General features: G+C 39.6%; 1 protein-coding gene across 2 annotated transcripts; it reads right to left on the minus strand.

The window, feature by feature from the left end:
* Nucleotides 1–513: 513 nt before the first annotated feature.
* LOC127438286 (platelet-derived growth factor subunit A-like) lies at nucleotides 514–16220 on the minus strand. 2 transcript variants are annotated; one of them, XM_051693780.1, is made up of 6 exons: nucleotides 15513–16220; nucleotides 15097–15193; nucleotides 6721–6828; nucleotides 6451–6638; nucleotides 2481–2601; nucleotides 514–1317 (listed from the first exon to the last, which is right to left on the minus strand). In XM_051693780.1, the coding sequence occupies exons 1-6, from the start codon at nucleotides 15573–15575 to the stop codon at nucleotides 1304–1306; spliced, it is 591 nt and encodes a 196-aa protein (XP_051549740.1). In that variant the 5' UTR covers nucleotides 15576–16220; the 3' UTR covers nucleotides 514–1303. The 2 variants fall into 2 exon arrangements, with proteins under 2 accessions (XP_051549740.1, XP_051549741.1); XM_051693781.1 differs by having other exon boundaries at nucleotides 516–1314; nucleotides 15513–16218.
* Between the last annotated feature and the right edge of the window lie 466 nt (nucleotides 16221–16686).

Raw genomic sequence — 16686 nt, forward strand, 5'->3', positions numbered from 1 at the left:
AGGGGCAAAGTAATTCCATTGCTAAGTATACCCTAGTTAGTTTGTAGGTATCGTGTTTGCAGACTTACAAGGATTGGCAAAACAAAACATATATCTTCGATTTCATTTCCGTCTGCAATTTTGAGTTTTTTTAATCCTCCTTGACCGTTAGTCCTATTCACAATTTTATAATTTAGCATTTATCATCTAGAGACCCTCATGACAAGAAGTTATCAAAAGAATTTTGATTCGTCAAATTGTTACGATTTTTATGGTAAATATGACATTGTTGTGTCATATTTGCACTCAGTTCATGTGTTATAAATAAATCATGCACTCAGTTCATGTGTTATAAATTAGATAATTTTGACATTTGAAGGTAGCATATATATATATATATATATATATATATATATATATATATATATATATATATATATATATATATATATATATATATATATATATATATAAATATATATATATGGTATATACAATATACATACAGCTGTGTAGAATCTGGGCCAATGAGATTTAATTGTGGGTGGGGCTACCCAGCACAACCTAAATAGAAACCAAACCAACAAAAATATCTTGTCGCCTGTCACAGTCACAGGTAGTTAGGACAGAAATTTAGATTAACATGATAGAGATAATTGCTTATCGCTTTATCACATCGCTCCTGGTTAGAACACAGAGTAATGAGCTTTCATTTATAGTTGTCTTTCATTGTCACCATTAGATTGCACATATATCACAAACCATAATCAATATCTTTGGCACAGTCTGTCAAACAAACTCAGTAAAATGTATACTCAGTGTATGCTCTTTATTAGTATTAGTTACTGTAGTTTGTGTTTTGTTGTACTTGTTCATTCTACGGCATATACAAGAGAAAATCAGTGTTGATAGAAAATCAGCAGTTACAAAAATAAGATGATACAGATATTTGCTAGAGAAAATAAATTTTGATATACAAATACAGTCATAATAGATGCTCCTTTAAAAGGTTCTAGAAACGGATGTCGGAATTTCGACATCTACGAAAGTTCATGTCCAGGCTCTGTGAGTCTCTGTTACTGCAGTCTAGTTCCTTTGATTTTTAGTCCAAAGTCAAAGTCTGTCTGGGTCTCTTCTAAAAGGTGCATCAAAAGTCCAAAGTGATCCAAAAAGGCCTCCCTGATTAATTCAGGGTTGAACAGCTTGTGCCTGCCACATCTTTCCAGATGATATCGCTCACTGGCTGTTGTGCAGTCCCAGTTATCTGATTGGATGCAATGGCTGCCACTCCCCTCCTCTGATTGCTTTTTATCGAGTGCCACACTCACCTTATATCTGCTTATGAGAAAAGACCTGTTGTTAAATTTGTAGCCTTTGACAGCACACTTGTAGAACTGACAAACAAAAATGCACTCAAAGTTATGTCCTTACAATAGAAGTCTATTGGGCAAGTGGTAGCAAGTGGGCAAGTATATTTCTGTACACTTTTTTGTTGCTGTTGTTTATATATACTAAGTCATAAGTCGAAATTATTTCCTGTGGTAAACAACAGCATGCCACGGATGTTGTCAATAGAGCTTAAATTCTATTTAACCCTGAATTCCTTTAATCCTAGCTAATGATTTTCTGAAAGCACAAGTCGGCATTAATGTCATTTCAGTCCCAATACAACCAGTCATTCCCAGTTATTCAGACAATTCCTAGTCATTCCAATAATTATCCCTGGAATTCCAACACTATTCCTTTTACAGTAATTCTTCTATTTAGAGTTCAGTTATGGAAACTCTGAATAAATTTTGGAATATTGGATATGACAAGTTAGTAGGTTTGGTCTTGGTGGACTAGATCTGCTTACACTGCTGCTACAGCAAAGCAAGAACAAAGATTTGCTACTACTAAAACACAGACATGTTGTGTTGACATACATAAAACATACTGCATCAAGCATGTACAATTTGACATACAAATAATCCCTGTGAAGCAGATCTAGACATGTGGTGCTGAGGAGGAGGGTTTCAGAGAGAAATCTCTCATAACGCTCTGCAGTGAGACTAGCTACCTGCAAAGAAATAAGCAATTTAAATGCTAGACAAAGAGGGAATAAGGTAGTTGATTGGCTAGCAGATTAAATGTCAAAGGACCAATCAGCTTGTGCAATGTACAGTTTCATGACTGAACTTAAAAGTGATTTTGAGTGATAAAATGCACCATTCCACAAATTAGAACAACTCATTGGTGGTGTAAGTGAAAACAGTTCAATCCAGTATGCTGAGCATCTTACTGACCATTTGTCCAAATATAAAATCTGTAAATCTTTACTGCTGTTTTTGTAAAGTTTATCTTTTTTTCCCATTTTCACCTCTTCCATTTTCTGGGCTGGCGTGTGAATGGAGGGATGTAGGAAAAGGACATGACAGGAATAAAAGGGTGGAGAGAGAAAAATAAAACAAGAAAATTGTTCAAGGCAGAATGGGTGTGTTGGGGCCGTAGTATTTATGCACCTGTGTGTATGCAGGACTCTGTGTGATGTTTGGACGTGCACACACATTCGAGATGATCCTCCAGCTGCACCTGCACCTCCCGGAGCTTTGGTCTCCTGCGTACGTACTCCACCTTGGCCACCTGAGAGAGAGAGAGAGAGAGAGAGAGAGAGAGAGAGAGAGAGAGAGAGAGAGAGAGAGAGAGAGAGAGGGCGAGTGTGAGGACATCCTGAGTTGCAAAAACACACTCATAAATGTAATCAGTGTATTTTCCCTCTGCTGTTCCAGAGGTGAGATAAGGTGAGAGCTAAATGTTCCTCAGTCGGTTTCCAATAATACAGATGAGCTGCCTCAAACCTCTCTTCCTAAACGCACACACCTACACACACATCTCATATCATATTGACAGACTCACTCCCTCCCTGCCAACTCAGCTGCCCTGCAGGCCCATTTATTCAATACTTTATTCAGGTCTGAACACACACACACACACACACACACACACACACACAGATACAGAGATAAACTGAACATAACACGCCCAAAAGCAGAGCTGTTACAGACAGATATTTACTGTGGTTAACTCAAGGTTAGGGCTATATGTTAACTTGCCGCGGAAGTCTAGGTTGAAACTCTTTCAGTATGTTCAGTGGCCCTGAAATTCTCAATGACATTTTCCTCCCTTGGCACATCCTACGCCTTGCTCTTGTTACAATTAAATTTGAGAAATGTGAAAAAGAGCCCAAAGAGTGGTAAACAATCTTCAATCCGGTCACCAGCCAAATGCTCAAAATAATGAGGAAATAATGCAAAAGTGTGCCATCAGTTGTAAAAAAAGCCCTTAAGTCAGGAAAACCCTTAAGGCCTAAGCATACTGTACACAAGTATGTGAACGCAGACTATGCAAGCTTGGATTTGCGTGCAGTTGTGTTCCAAAAATGTGTCAGACCCCAATTCATAACAACGCAAGTACAGGTGCATCTCAATAAATTAGAATGTCGTGGAAAAGTTCATTTATTTCAGTAATTCAACTCAAATTGTGAAACTCGTGTATTAAATAAATTCAATGCACACAGACTGAAGTAGTTTAAGTCTTTGGTTCTTTTAATTGTGATGATTTTGGCTCACATTTAACAAAAACCCACCAATTCACTATCTCAAAAAATTAGAATATGGTGACATGCCAATCAGCTAATCAACTCAAAACACCTGCAAAGGTTTCCTGAGCCTTCAAAATGGTCTCTCAGTTTGGTTCACTAGGCTACACAATCATGGGGAAGACTGCTGATCTGACAGTTGTCCAGAAGACAATCATTGACACCCTTCACAAGGAGGGTAAGCCACAAACATTCATTGCCAAAGAAGCTGGCTGTTCACAGAGTACTGTATCCAAGCATGTTAACAGAAAGTTGAGTGGAAGGAAAAAGTGTGGAAGAAAAAGATGCACAACCAACTGAGAGAACCGCAGCCTTATGAGGATTGTCAAGCAAAATCGATTCAAGAATTTGGGTGAACTTCACAAGGAATTGACTGAGGCTGGGGTCAAGGCATCAAGAGCCACCACACACAGACGTGTCAAGGAATTTGTCTACAGTTGTCGTATTCCTCTTGTTAAGCCACTCCTGAACCACAGACAACGTCAGAGGCGTCTTACCTGGGCTAAGGAGAAGAAGAACTGGACTGTTGCCCAGTGTTCCAAAGTCCTCTTTTCAGATGAGAGCAAGTTTTGTATTTCATTTGGAAACCAAGGTCCTAGAGTCTGGAGGAAGGGTGGAGAAGCTCATAGCCCAAGTTGCTTGAAGTCCAGTGTTAAGTTTCCACAGTCTGTGATGATTTGGGGTGCAATGTCATCTGCTGGTGTTGGTCCATTGTGTTTTTTGAAAACCAAAGTCACTGCACCCGTTTACCAAGAAATTTTGGAGCACTTCATGCTTCCTTCTGCTGACCAGCTTTTTAAAGATGCTGATTTCATTTTCCAGCAGGATTTGGCACTTGCCCACACTGCCAAAAGCACCAAAAGTTGGTTAAATGACCATGGTGTTGGTGTGCTTGACTGGCCAGCAAACTCACCAGACCTGAACCCCATAGAGAATCTATGGGGTATTGTCAAGAGGAAAATGAGAAACAAGAGACCAAAAAATGCAGATGAGCTGAAGGCCACTGTCAAAGAAACCTGGGCTTCCATACCACCTCAGCAGTGCCACAAACTGATCACCTCCATGCCACGCCGAGCATTACTGAAATAAATGAACTTTTCCACGACATTCTAATTTATTGAGATGCACCTGTATGCGTTTTTCAATGTCGCATGTGAACTGTCCGCTTCTACGGTGAGTTTGCTCTTTCAAGCTAACTACTGTAAGAGTTTAAAGAGACGATTGCTGAGCTTGTAATAACAAATCCAGTTTAATGGCAGAGACTTTCAAAGGTAACTCTATAAGGTTTGTTACCGCCACTGTAACGCAACAACACACATTAGCATGTTTAACCGGACTGCGCCTTGGCAACTGTTGGCCAAGCACATCAGCATATGCATACTTTTGTAAAGTGGTCTCTTCTTCAGTGTAAGTCAGTGGGATTTTTTTGCCCAATTTATCATCCTCCAGGAAAACAACTGTTAGCCTGATCACCGAAAAGCAATTGCACACGTAACCTCAACAAGCCATGAGGTGTCTGTAACGAAGGCTAACGTCTGTAATGATGTTGCTGGCACTGGCAATGACAAAGACGATGACGATGGAGTAAAGAACCCAAGTGCAAATTTATTCCTACGTGTAATCCAAAAACCCTAACTACAAACATGAATGATACATAAACATGAACTTGACTTAGACATAAACTAGACTTGACATGAACTTGAACTCACAACCAAAGTTACATCAACAAACAATACCTGACCATGGACAATGGCAAACATGAGGGTTAAATACTTGGACATGGGAGAACACATGATAAAGATAACCAATGAACACTAAGAACTGTAAACAAGATAATAAGACAAAAAACTAATGAAAACAAGACACATGAACATGGAGGGAATCATGAAATCACATGACCAGGGGACCACATGACATGAAACAGGAACTAGATTTTCAAAATAAAAGACATGAAAAACATGAACCAACAGAATAAACATGACAGTGTCAATCACATCCATAGCACAAATGATGTGGGATAAGTTACATGCTTTACAAGCACCACTAATGAGCCTTAAACAAAAGAATAGTAAAATGTATGTTTAATAACAGTGGCAAAGAAAGGGGTGTTAAGGGGGTCATTTAACTTTGCACAGCAAAATTTATGTAAGCGAAATCTTAATGGGAATTGGCACGTTCTAGAATTTCACCTGATGGACTTCTGGTGGCAAAGAAATTTCCCTAAGCAAAGTTGCTTGGTTTGGCAGTTGACCACTGTGTGGGCGGTGCCTCATACATAGCTACACTGAATATTCGCAATGGACAGGAAAATCATTTTAGCATGAGTTTTTTTATGACTTCACTTTCCCAGAGTATAAAGTGCAGCATAAAAAAAGAGGCTGCTTGGCAAGTAGATTTTGCAGGTTTCAAACTTACTTAAAATCCATCCACGTCTTCTTCGCCCATGCAATTTTGCTGTGCGAATGGAAATGTGACCGAGCCTTTATAATGTCATGTTTTACACAGGCTGTGTCTCAAAACCTTATGCTGAAAGCTGCCAACATAACCAGCATTTTTGGGCAGCATATGCACAATTTACCTGCCTGTGATGCCCTAAAAATGCTTTCTAGGTAGGCAGCTCAGTAGGTTTTGCGACGGAGCCACCGTGTCACTTTCTCAGTGGGTACACAATGTTTAGGACAGAGCTACAATGTTAGCACAAACCGGACAGAAGAAATGTGTTTCCATACAGTAGGATTTGGCACTTATTTCCTGACCATGTATAAGTGGACACTGACAGTGATCTAAAGTACAGCTATAACAACATAATATGGGAGAAAGGAGTGTGTACTCACTTTCACATTCCTGTGGTGCTTTTTGGAGGGGTGGCAACACATGTTGCTGGTGTTGCAGCAGCCTGAGCATCGTCTCACCTCGACACATGGAGGCCAGATCAGGAAATTGGCAGCTGTGGGGTCCACCTGACTGCGTGGGATTTCGTAGATCATTGTGCGAGTCTTACAAACGGCTGGCACTGCCTCCTCTAAACAAACACAGGCCACTCGTATCAGAATCAAAGTACTGAGTTTTGCAATGTGTGTGTGTATGAGTTGAGTGTTTCTTACCAATGCTTCTTTTGCGTCTAGAGGGTACGTGTGAGTTCTTGAAGTGTCTGTTGTCATAGAGATGCTCCTTATGGTGGCCTTGTTTGACTTCCTCCAACACCTCATTCTCTGCACCAATCAGAACAAAAATGGTCAATGAACCAATAAGAGAAGCAGAGCTCATTGGTGCAAAGTGTTAACAAATGGCCTGTAGAACCACATGACATCCATTGTCATAACAAGCCACAATACATCTCTAACTAATGTCAAGACAAATTGTGCCCTTTGGAAGATATGGAACCTCTTTGTTATAAGAATGCCTCCACCAGTCTGATGGAAAATCAAGAAAACCCAGTCTGCTTATTAAATAAAATAAAAAGGTGTCTGCCAACTTACCACCACACTTCATTTCAAAAACTTCCTCCATTTCCTTTATACACAGATCACAAAGCAAATATAAGCACTGCCTGAGGACACCTGGTTTTAGACAGAGGAAAGCTAGACTCAACAATATGAGACTTGTAGAGAGCTCGTGGAAAAGATGAGTCTGATTTTGGAGTTCAAGAATGACTGCACCCTTTAAAACACTTTTCATGAGTTCACCTGCCCATCCAGCCCTTGAAATTAGCCTTTAGCTTTAAAGGTAAACAGATTTGGCTTGCTGTCTCTGATGAAGTGGTGTGAGATTGAGACTCCCCAGCAAATGTGTCTGATTTAGTTAGAGTTAATTTTGACCCGTTAATAAAAAGGTTTTCGAGCAATGTGGACAGGTGGGCTTCATTACATTTATCGATGATTGGGAAGGTTAATGTTATTAAAATGAATTGTATTCCAAAATTCAACTACCTACTACAGTCACTCCCTATAGATGTCCCCCTCTCTTATTTCAAGCAATTTGATAGTATAGCGAAGTTCTTTATTTGGAATGGTAAGCATCCCAGACTACATCTCAACAAACTACATAGGCCGATTGACAAAAGTGGGCTAGGCCTACCCAAGATTTTGTTTTATTATTATGCGTTTGATCTCAGGCATTTGGCTCATTGGTCGCTTCCACCTGAAAGAGCCCCTCCCTGGTTTTCTATTGAACAGGAAGTCCTTGCCCCTATTTTGCCACTGCAAAGCCTTTCAATCAAACTAACCGGAGAAGTTAAATCACAACCCGTTATTTCACATTTGCACGTGATTTGGACAAGAGTGGCCAGATTATTTAATTCGGACATTTATTTAAATGTTGCCTCAAGCATATGGCTGAACCCCAAATTATGTATCAACAAGTCCCCTTTCTGCTGGTCAGAGTGGATTGTGAGGGGGGTTACTTCACTCGGCGATCTGCATGAGAGTGGAGTGTTGAGATCTTTTGACAATTTGGGACATCATTTTGGGATTCCCAGATCTCAGTTTTATAAGTATTTACAACTGTGCCACATGCTCTGTACTGTTTTTGGGAGTAGCAACCCCCCACCCCCCCCACCCCCAAGGCGGCAGGTGCTTTGGGAGAGGTGATTGCTGCTTTTGGAAAAGGTCATGAGGCATCAGTGTATTACTCCCTGCTAACTCAGATTCTGGGTGATGGAGCTTTAAATTCTCTCAAGAGATTATGGGAGATAGATTTGAATTTGGTATTGGAGGATGGAGTGTGGACTAAGTCTGTATCTAGAGATGCAAGGGTTCGCCTTATGCAATTTAAGATTTTACATAGATTTTATTGGACCCCCACTAGAATATATAGGCTTGGTCTTAAAGACACACCCACCTGCTGGCGATGCCAATCAGAAGTTGGAGACACTACCCATGTCTTTTGGGGGTGTGTTAAGATCCAAGATTTTTGGTTAAAGGTTCAGAATTATTTATGTGATGTTTTGAACGTTTAGATTTTGCTTTGTCTCAGGGTGATGGGGAGGTCATGAATTTGGGGGATAATCACATAAAAAATTGGGTTCTGACCAGCCTCATGATCGGCAGGCAAGTAAATTTAAGGGGTTGGAAGTCAAGTGGAGCACCCTCTTTTTCGGAGTGGTGTGTGGAAATGGGGAGGGTAGCTGCATTTGAGGAAGTGGTAAGTAGAAGGCTGGGATTTAGGGACTTATTCATTAAAAAAAGGGGCAAATATTTTGTTTTTTGGGGGGACTTTCAGGGAGGGGATGTGGAGAGTGTAGTTTAGTTTAATTATGAATGTTTATTATTATTTTATTTTATTTATTTATTTTGTATTTATTTTTTTTTGGATTGTGTGTTTATGTGTTATTATGTGGGACCACAGAGGTGTTCGTTGGGGGTCAGGGTGGGACTGTATTAGTGGGGTTTTTCTTTGTCATGCTGGGCCTCATGTATTCAGATAGAAGACAAAGGCAGGCCTAACACAGTCGTAAAAACATAACTCAAGCCCCCACTTTCTAAGTCGTAAATTTTACTGATAAAAATCGTGCCAAAACAGACTACAGATCCATGAAGCCTTGCTCACTAAAGGATCGAGCTCTCAACTCCTATTGGATGAGGCACACAACAGAACGTCCCTCAAACATGACATCATCAGGAGTTGAAATAATTCTGAAATGCGTCCAGAATTCGCTTCCAGCGACTTAGTTCACCGAATATAGACGTAGCTTTTTGCTGCTCTCGTGGCACAAGGAAGTAATGTCCAACTTGAAACTGTAGCCATACAATCTCCATCTCGCTGGACGAGTTGAGATTACTCTGTGTTCAACCAAACACTCTAACGGATCTGAAGGAGACCGCCGAGCGATTTGCATCTTCATCCGTTTGCCTACAGAAGTGAAGAGATTGAAGATTTCTCTTCCATCTTCAATCAAGTCGACATTTCTGAGTTCTCCGCCAGCCCGCCGACAATCAACAGCCGTACCGCCCGCCGACAGAGCGAGGAAACGGCCTCCAGTCATCACCCGAGCCTCAAGGAACCGGGTCAAAGTGAAAGGACAGAGGAAAACACATTCTACCTGTGTCCTCATGCGATTCAAGTAAGAGGTTACGTCTGGGCAGAGATAGAATATTATAGCGTGTTATTCTTGTGTTTCAAGATTTTGGCTTGTACAGTTTACGGACCGCCATGTCTGCTCATTATTAATACTCAGGGTATTAATTATCACAAATTTGTTTTGCTGTATTGTGGTCCAACCAAATTGGATTGTGCAATTTCGCCATCGCGGGTGAGACAGAAACTGAGTTCATCGATTAAAGAGTCAAATAACGCAGGACTTTTATGAGCCCCGCTCGTAAAACCGCGTCTCTGAGTGATGAACACAGCTGCTTTCATCACATCTCTCTCTCTCTCTTACTAATCACACACACACACACACACCTTATGTGTTATAGGATTATTTTGATTTCCATATCTAATCATATCACTGTTTAGTTTGTAGTTTTAAGTCGGAAGTTTATTGACTGCATTGTATTAATTATTAATTGATATTACTGCATAAATAAATTTTGTTTATATTACAAAGAGAAGTGTTTTGGTTTGTTTTGCATACGCCTGTGTCATGCTGACGGGATGTCAGTGTTCGGATTCAAACCTTCATACATTGTTTTTTTTTTCCCCGAAAATCGATATTCTTCGGATGTCGATTTTCCTAAGAAAACAATCTAATACTGAGACTGTTTTACTATTTGGTTATTAGTCCCTAACTCCAGGGTGGTGCCCCGTCAATGTTAATCCTTATTAATATTTTATTGATTTTTGATAATTGATAATTATCTTTGATGATTGAATTTGAATGATCAATAAGCTAGTATTAATTTTAATTAATGTTTCATCGATGTTAACAATTAACGATTATCTTTGATAACTGTTGATTTAACGGATTTAAAAAAGCTAACATTGATTCTAATCAATGTTCTATTGATTTTAATAATTAATAATTATCTTTGATAATTATTAATTATTGCTAATAACCAAACTTGCTCCTAAACGTAGCACACTACATTTACTGGAGTCCCATATGAGGTTTTAATGAGTTAGATCCAATTAATTAATTTAAATATTAATTAATAACTACAGAAATAATTATTAATTATTTCTGATAGTAACACTGATCTAAACAACCGGTAAAGCCCTACAGTCATGTGTATATGAATCAATAAAAATGTTAATTACAATGAGATTGAGACTCAAATTGAGCTCCAGGCTCAGGTTACCCCTACCACTGCAGAATAAAATGTGCAGTTGGAGTTTAGAACTTCATTAAATGCAAAAGGTTGTTTAGGTCTGAAAAAAAAAAAATGAGGTTGAGGGTGCTTTCACACTTGGTTCGATTGCTTGGACCAAACCCGAGATGGTTTTCTCCCCTGTCCCCCTACCACCACTGGTCTCAGTTCACATCATATTATTTGGGTCCAAACAGTGGTCCGATTACATCATCATTGTGAGTACAAGTGGCAGTTGTTTACCACTGAAACTAGGTAACAACTCAAGAAGACATCAGCTTCAATGTGTTATTAAAGTAGTCATCTCTTTCGATTTACCACCATAACTTTACATGCACAGAATGACACTTATGTTTGTCTCCCTCGGATGCACTGAATGTGCAATGATGTAATGAATGTTAGTGTTTGTCTGCAGTGAGCCTGCGGATGCACTGGAAGAGATGTGAGGAATGTGAGCTGTTCTCTGAAAGTGATTTATTTGGAGACAGGCAGGTATGAGAAATATATTATACCATAATAACTGTGTTCGGGAGCCTGCAAAGACGCAAATTATACCTCATCACGAGCGGTTCACTTCCATGATTTAGTACGAATGCGTTCATATAAGCAGTAAACCGTACCAGAGTTCACATAAACTGTACCCCAGACCACCTTTTCAAGTGTAAGCGTGGTGCGGTTCCCGGGTGTGCATCCGAGTTCAGAAAACAGCTCCAAATCATCCAAACGAACTGAACTTTGACATTTTGGTAATAACATTACCAAAAATGCTAGTTTGAGAGCAACCTGAATAAAAGATGACATATTTTTTGTTTTTGCCAGAACTATCCCTTTAAGAACATTGCTCCCACTGAAGCCATGTATGAGCAGTTCGGTTTGTTAGTCTGAGTTGATTTTAAGATGACCGAAGTGTGCACTGTTTAATCAGGCTGTTTTGTTGTTGTGTAGAGCTAATCAGTCAGACAACAGGGGAGAAAGATGCCCCTGTTGTTGCCCCCGGAAACCACCCCAATGGAGGAGGAGGGTGCTTTTAACCGGCTGACTCACTCGGCTTTTCATACACTCGTTAGCAGAGCAACAGACCTCACAAATGTAAACACTACTTTAGCCTCAATCTCTTTCTTTCTCAAACACACAGACACACACTCACAAACTAAAGAATTCAACATGAATAATACATTACAGCAGCATTGGCATTCAGCCCCACTCAACTCATAAAGGCAGCATGACAACAGTATAATGGAAAGAGTCTCTTGACCTCCCTCAGGCACCAGCCACACAGAAGCAGCTGTTTGCATTTCAATTACAGCACTTATGGAGAAATCAAATTTGAGACTCATATCATTATGGCTGTAGCATATTTATTGATATATTGAAGCTAGATTTGCATTTCCAAGCAGTGCTTGCAAGGCATCAAAATTATAGTTAAAGCCACTGTGGCTCTTTTATGAAATGTAATGGTTGACTTGGGTTTTAGAGCATGCAGACAAAATGCTCTAACGCACTTTATGTTTGATAGCGTTCAGTGGCAGATGCCTTATATCTGGGAGCGAAAGCATGTCATAGATTTTTGGAGGTAATAATAGCCAAACGTTTTAATGACAGGCTTTGTGTCCGGCATTTCTGAATACCCAGAGCAACTTTTCAGATGCAATGCGATGATATTGATTCATTAAGTAAACTATGTATTCACATGGCTTGTTGAGGCAAAATCACATGACTTTTTTGATGAGCATCTGTATTTCTATACAAATTCTATAGGAATATATTTGATAAATGTGTCTTCATCGTAGATTATTTAAGTCTTCTTATCAAATAAAACATTTATCCACCTCAAGCAAGCGCATATATTTTAATGAGCATTTTGGTGATTTAATTTGCATCTTGGTGTTTCCATCCACCATTTGTTATGTGATATCGGAAAATTTCCATAAAAATACGTGGATGGAAACCTAGCATTTGTTGCATTGCCAATGGTCGCTGTGGTTTGCATCGCTAGAAATTGCCAAAAAAAAAAAAGACATTTGTCACTGCAAGAAAATAAAAAGGTGTCTGCCAACTTACCATTACACTTCATTTCAAAAACTTCCTCCACTTCCATTATACACAGATCACAAAGCAAATATAAGCACTGCCTGAGGACACCTGGTTTTAGACAGAGGAAAGCTAGACTCAACAATATGAGGCTTGTAGAGAGCTCGTGGAAAAGATGAGGCTGATTTTGGAGTTCAGGAATGATTGCACTCTTTAAAATGCTTTTCATGAGTTCACCTGCCATGCAGCCCTTGAATTGAGCATTTAGCTTTAAAGGTAAACAGATTTGGCTTGATGCTAAATGTGTAATCACCCCATTGCTTTGGTCATGAAGCTCAGAACGTGTCTTGTGTTTTGTCGGCTGTGCACAAGAATTAACACAAAGCGTGTTTGCAGTGTAGAGGCGGATATAGATGGTTAAAAAGATGCATGAAATAAAAAAACAAACGTAATTCACTATGCAAATAAATGCAAGAAAGAAGACCAATCGGGCCACTCATAGCAATTTTTATTGCGCCAAAGAGAGAGTCAGTGGTTGTCCATCCACGTATTTTAATGCGATTTGGGGTATTGCATAAGAATACTGGATGAAAACACAAGATGCGAATAAAATCTCCAAAATGCGCATACATAACTTTTTTATTAGATAAGAAGATATGCGCATAAACTACGACGGAAACACATTTACAGAATATATTCCAATAGAATTTATTCTGTAATTCATTATATTTAATAAAAAAGCCACAGTGGCTTCAACTTCCATTTTCATTTAAATTTTTCGACAGTTTACCAGAAGTAATGATTTTGTTCTCTTAAACACCAGGGATGGAAATGTTGCTTTATTTGCAGATTGTTTTTGCGATATTCTGACTTTAAATTAGTAACTTGTAAACAAAGTTAGTGTTTACAGTTTTCAAGGAAATTAACCTATGAATACTTATAGTTGTCTCTGCATTATAAACTAGGGTAGTAGGAGAACGTATTTTTAACACTGAAAAGTTACACTCTTCAGCTTTAAATTTTAAAGTATTAAGTTTATTAAAAATAGATAGCACACCATAGACTGAAATTATCTGCAAAACAACACTTGAATGGAGACTATATGTGGTTCAAGCTAAAGAAAATTGTGGAGAAAAGAACACAAATTGTGAATTGAAGACTTTCAATACAGCGCTGCCTTAAGAAACACCTAAGTAATTTAAAAACCTGTCTTGTTCCAGCCTGATCTCACAGTGAAATCGGAAAGAGTAGACCGACTTTTCTTTCGTCAAAATCAGTATACGTTGACCGAAATTTCGAAACACTGCCCCCAGTGGCCGAAGCAGTAAGTGTTGTAGGGCATATGAGCACGTGTGAGTTCCATTTATGTCCAAGAGAGTTCACCAAAAGCTAGTAGTGAAACAAGTTGTTTTCAGCTTTACAGGACATTATACAATGAAGAGAAAAGCATATATTTATAGATTCTATCCCCAAACCCAAACCTTATCTTAACCATTAGTGGAGTAATAAATTAATGTTAGAGGGAGAAGTGAAACCTCCGAATCGTGCTCGTCATTGATTATTCAAACGTGGTTTCTGCCTGGCTTTGAACCCTAGTTGCCTACGCAGCTGATGCAACGCGCTGCCAATCACACCAGATGGAAAGGTAAACACATTGAACCCACTGCAAAAATGTCTGATAATGCTACATGTCAGCGCGTCGGCATACAGTTCTAGGGTACCTAGGTATCCTTGGGTACCGAAACTATCGGAAACATCATGCCGACTTCACGTGTGATCATGTTGCTTGTTCACTGTAACTTTTATGCGACACTGCGTATTTGAGATTAGAATGTCGGTCCCGCCAAAATGTAAAAATCAGTCACCAAGTTCAAATACTCAGGCGCTACATGAGGCGCCGTGAGCGCAGGGACGGGACTGTGGTTTCTAGGCAACAGCTGCTGAGGCGTTCGGTATAAGCTCGATTAAATGGCAAGAACCGTGAACTTTGAGTGCAGTGAAAGACTGAAAGTGTCTTCTCTGAAAGGAAATTTCCCACAGTCTTGTACATCCTAACATAGCGCCTCAACGCTTTGGCAAATTGACACGTGCTGCGGCGCTGCCCAGAAGGTTTACTTTGCCGACCTGTACCCACTCCTCCTGTCAAATAATCGTAAAGTTTATTTCCAAAAACAATGCATGGGGAAAACTGTGCGACTTTACCTACGAAGTCAATCTCCAGGATCCGCTGGAGGTCGCTGATGCTGCGGATCTCGCTGTTGGAGAGTCGCTCGATCAGCTCTTTGGGAATCGGCGCTTCCTGAGAGAAAAAGAAAGAGTTTGTAAAGCAAACGCTCTGTGACTGAAATTAAGTATCGTGGTTGCGACTGAGAGCATCAACTGCATTCCTAAGATGTCTTCCACATATTTGCATGAAAATTACCAAAATACTGAATGTGTGAGCGTAAAAAGGCAATATTACGCGCAATTACGCGCAGAACGCATCGGTGCAACAGAAATGGGTGTATTATATGACCATTTTTTCTATTTAAAGGGAATGTCTTTCTTTAATATAATGGAGAAACATCGTGTTACTTAATGTGCACTCAATGTATAATATATGTGGACACTGATCTCACATCAAAGGCTGCTGAAAGCAGGGAGAAGCAGCAGAAGAGAAAGTGGATCCGCGCGGTTCTCATCTCCTCTATGGTCCAAAAGTGTCCCAGCGCAGGCAAAACCTTCCCGACCGGAGCCTCAGAGATGCTCCAACCGGCGTGGAGCCAGGGAACATGCCTTTCTGGAGACAAATCTCACCAGTGATGAAGTCTTCACAGTCTGTTATATCAGACTCATTATATCAAATGAGTTCGCTTCTAGTCCATTAATACACGCGCGAGATGTGATAGTCCACAACAAATAACCGTTACAAAGTGCTCAAACCCACAAAACTTTGGTCAAGATGGTCATTGCTGTGAAATTTTTTCATATTTTTTTTTTTTTTTTATTAAAATATCATTTATCCTTTGACTTCATCGCGCGTGAATTTTATTCATATCTAAATCCAAATATATTCCTGGAAAAGAAAACTTTCCTGTAGTAGTGTAACAGTGAGTCCAAACTTTATGCAAAATAGTCCTTTTTTGTCCACGCTTTAGGCCTTTTTGTATAATGTATTTTGTTCAAACTTCAGCAGGTTGCGCAGCGTTCAGGGGATCTGCTAGTGAATGAACGGACGCTTCTCTCATCTCATCTCATGCGCCCCCTCAACACGAGGTAATCTCTCCAAACCACGAGCCTTTCAAGTCGCCGCGTCAGGGAAAACTGGATGGTGGTGGACCTTGCTAACCCAGTGAAGATAGAAATTACTCCTAATCCCCCCCCCCCCCCCCCCAACACACACACTCCACATATCCTCAATTTGACAAGTGAGTGCGAAACAAGCTTCGAGTCTCGAATTTAAAAGTAGAAATCCTTGTGCGCTCAAATATGTTTTTGGGGGCCTGGCCGTTATTTCAAAATGTAACTGTTAGGGGAAATCCGTTAAGATCGTTATGATAACCTCTACTTTAATAACACAAATATGAGACATGTTCGACTATAACCGCTAATTATTATTAAAAAAAAAAATGAAACATCGACAATAATCGGCAATTATCATAATTATTATTATTATTATTATTATTTTTTTTTTTTTTTTTTTTTTTTTTTTTTTTGCGAGGAATACCAGCAGTCACGAAAACTCGGGAGGTGAGTTGGTAAGGTGTTTTCTTCCGAGCTATTCGAAAGAGTTAATAGTTAACTCATTTGGTT

The sequence above is a fragment of the Myxocyprinus asiaticus genome, chromosome 49 (genome assembly GCF_019703515.2).
Source record: "Myxocyprinus asiaticus isolate MX2 ecotype Aquarium Trade chromosome 49, UBuf_Myxa_2, whole genome shotgun sequence".
Taxonomy (NCBI): Eukaryota; Metazoa; Chordata; class Actinopteri; order Cypriniformes; family Catostomidae; genus Myxocyprinus; species Myxocyprinus asiaticus.

Coding starts and splice junctions, on each gene's coding strand:
- LOC127438286 (XM_051693780.1), bottom strand. CDS start 15,575: ATGAGAACCGCGCGGATCCACTTTCTCTTCTGCTGCTTCTCCCTGCTT. Junction 15,194..15,512: donor TGCTTTCAGCAGCCTTTGAT/GTGAGATCAGTG, acceptor TTTTTCTCTCAG/GAAGCGCCGATTCCCAAAGA. Junction 6,639..6,720: donor TAGACGCAAAAGAAGCATTG/GTAAGAAACACT, acceptor GTGTTTGTTTAG/AGGAGGCAGTGCCAGCCGTT.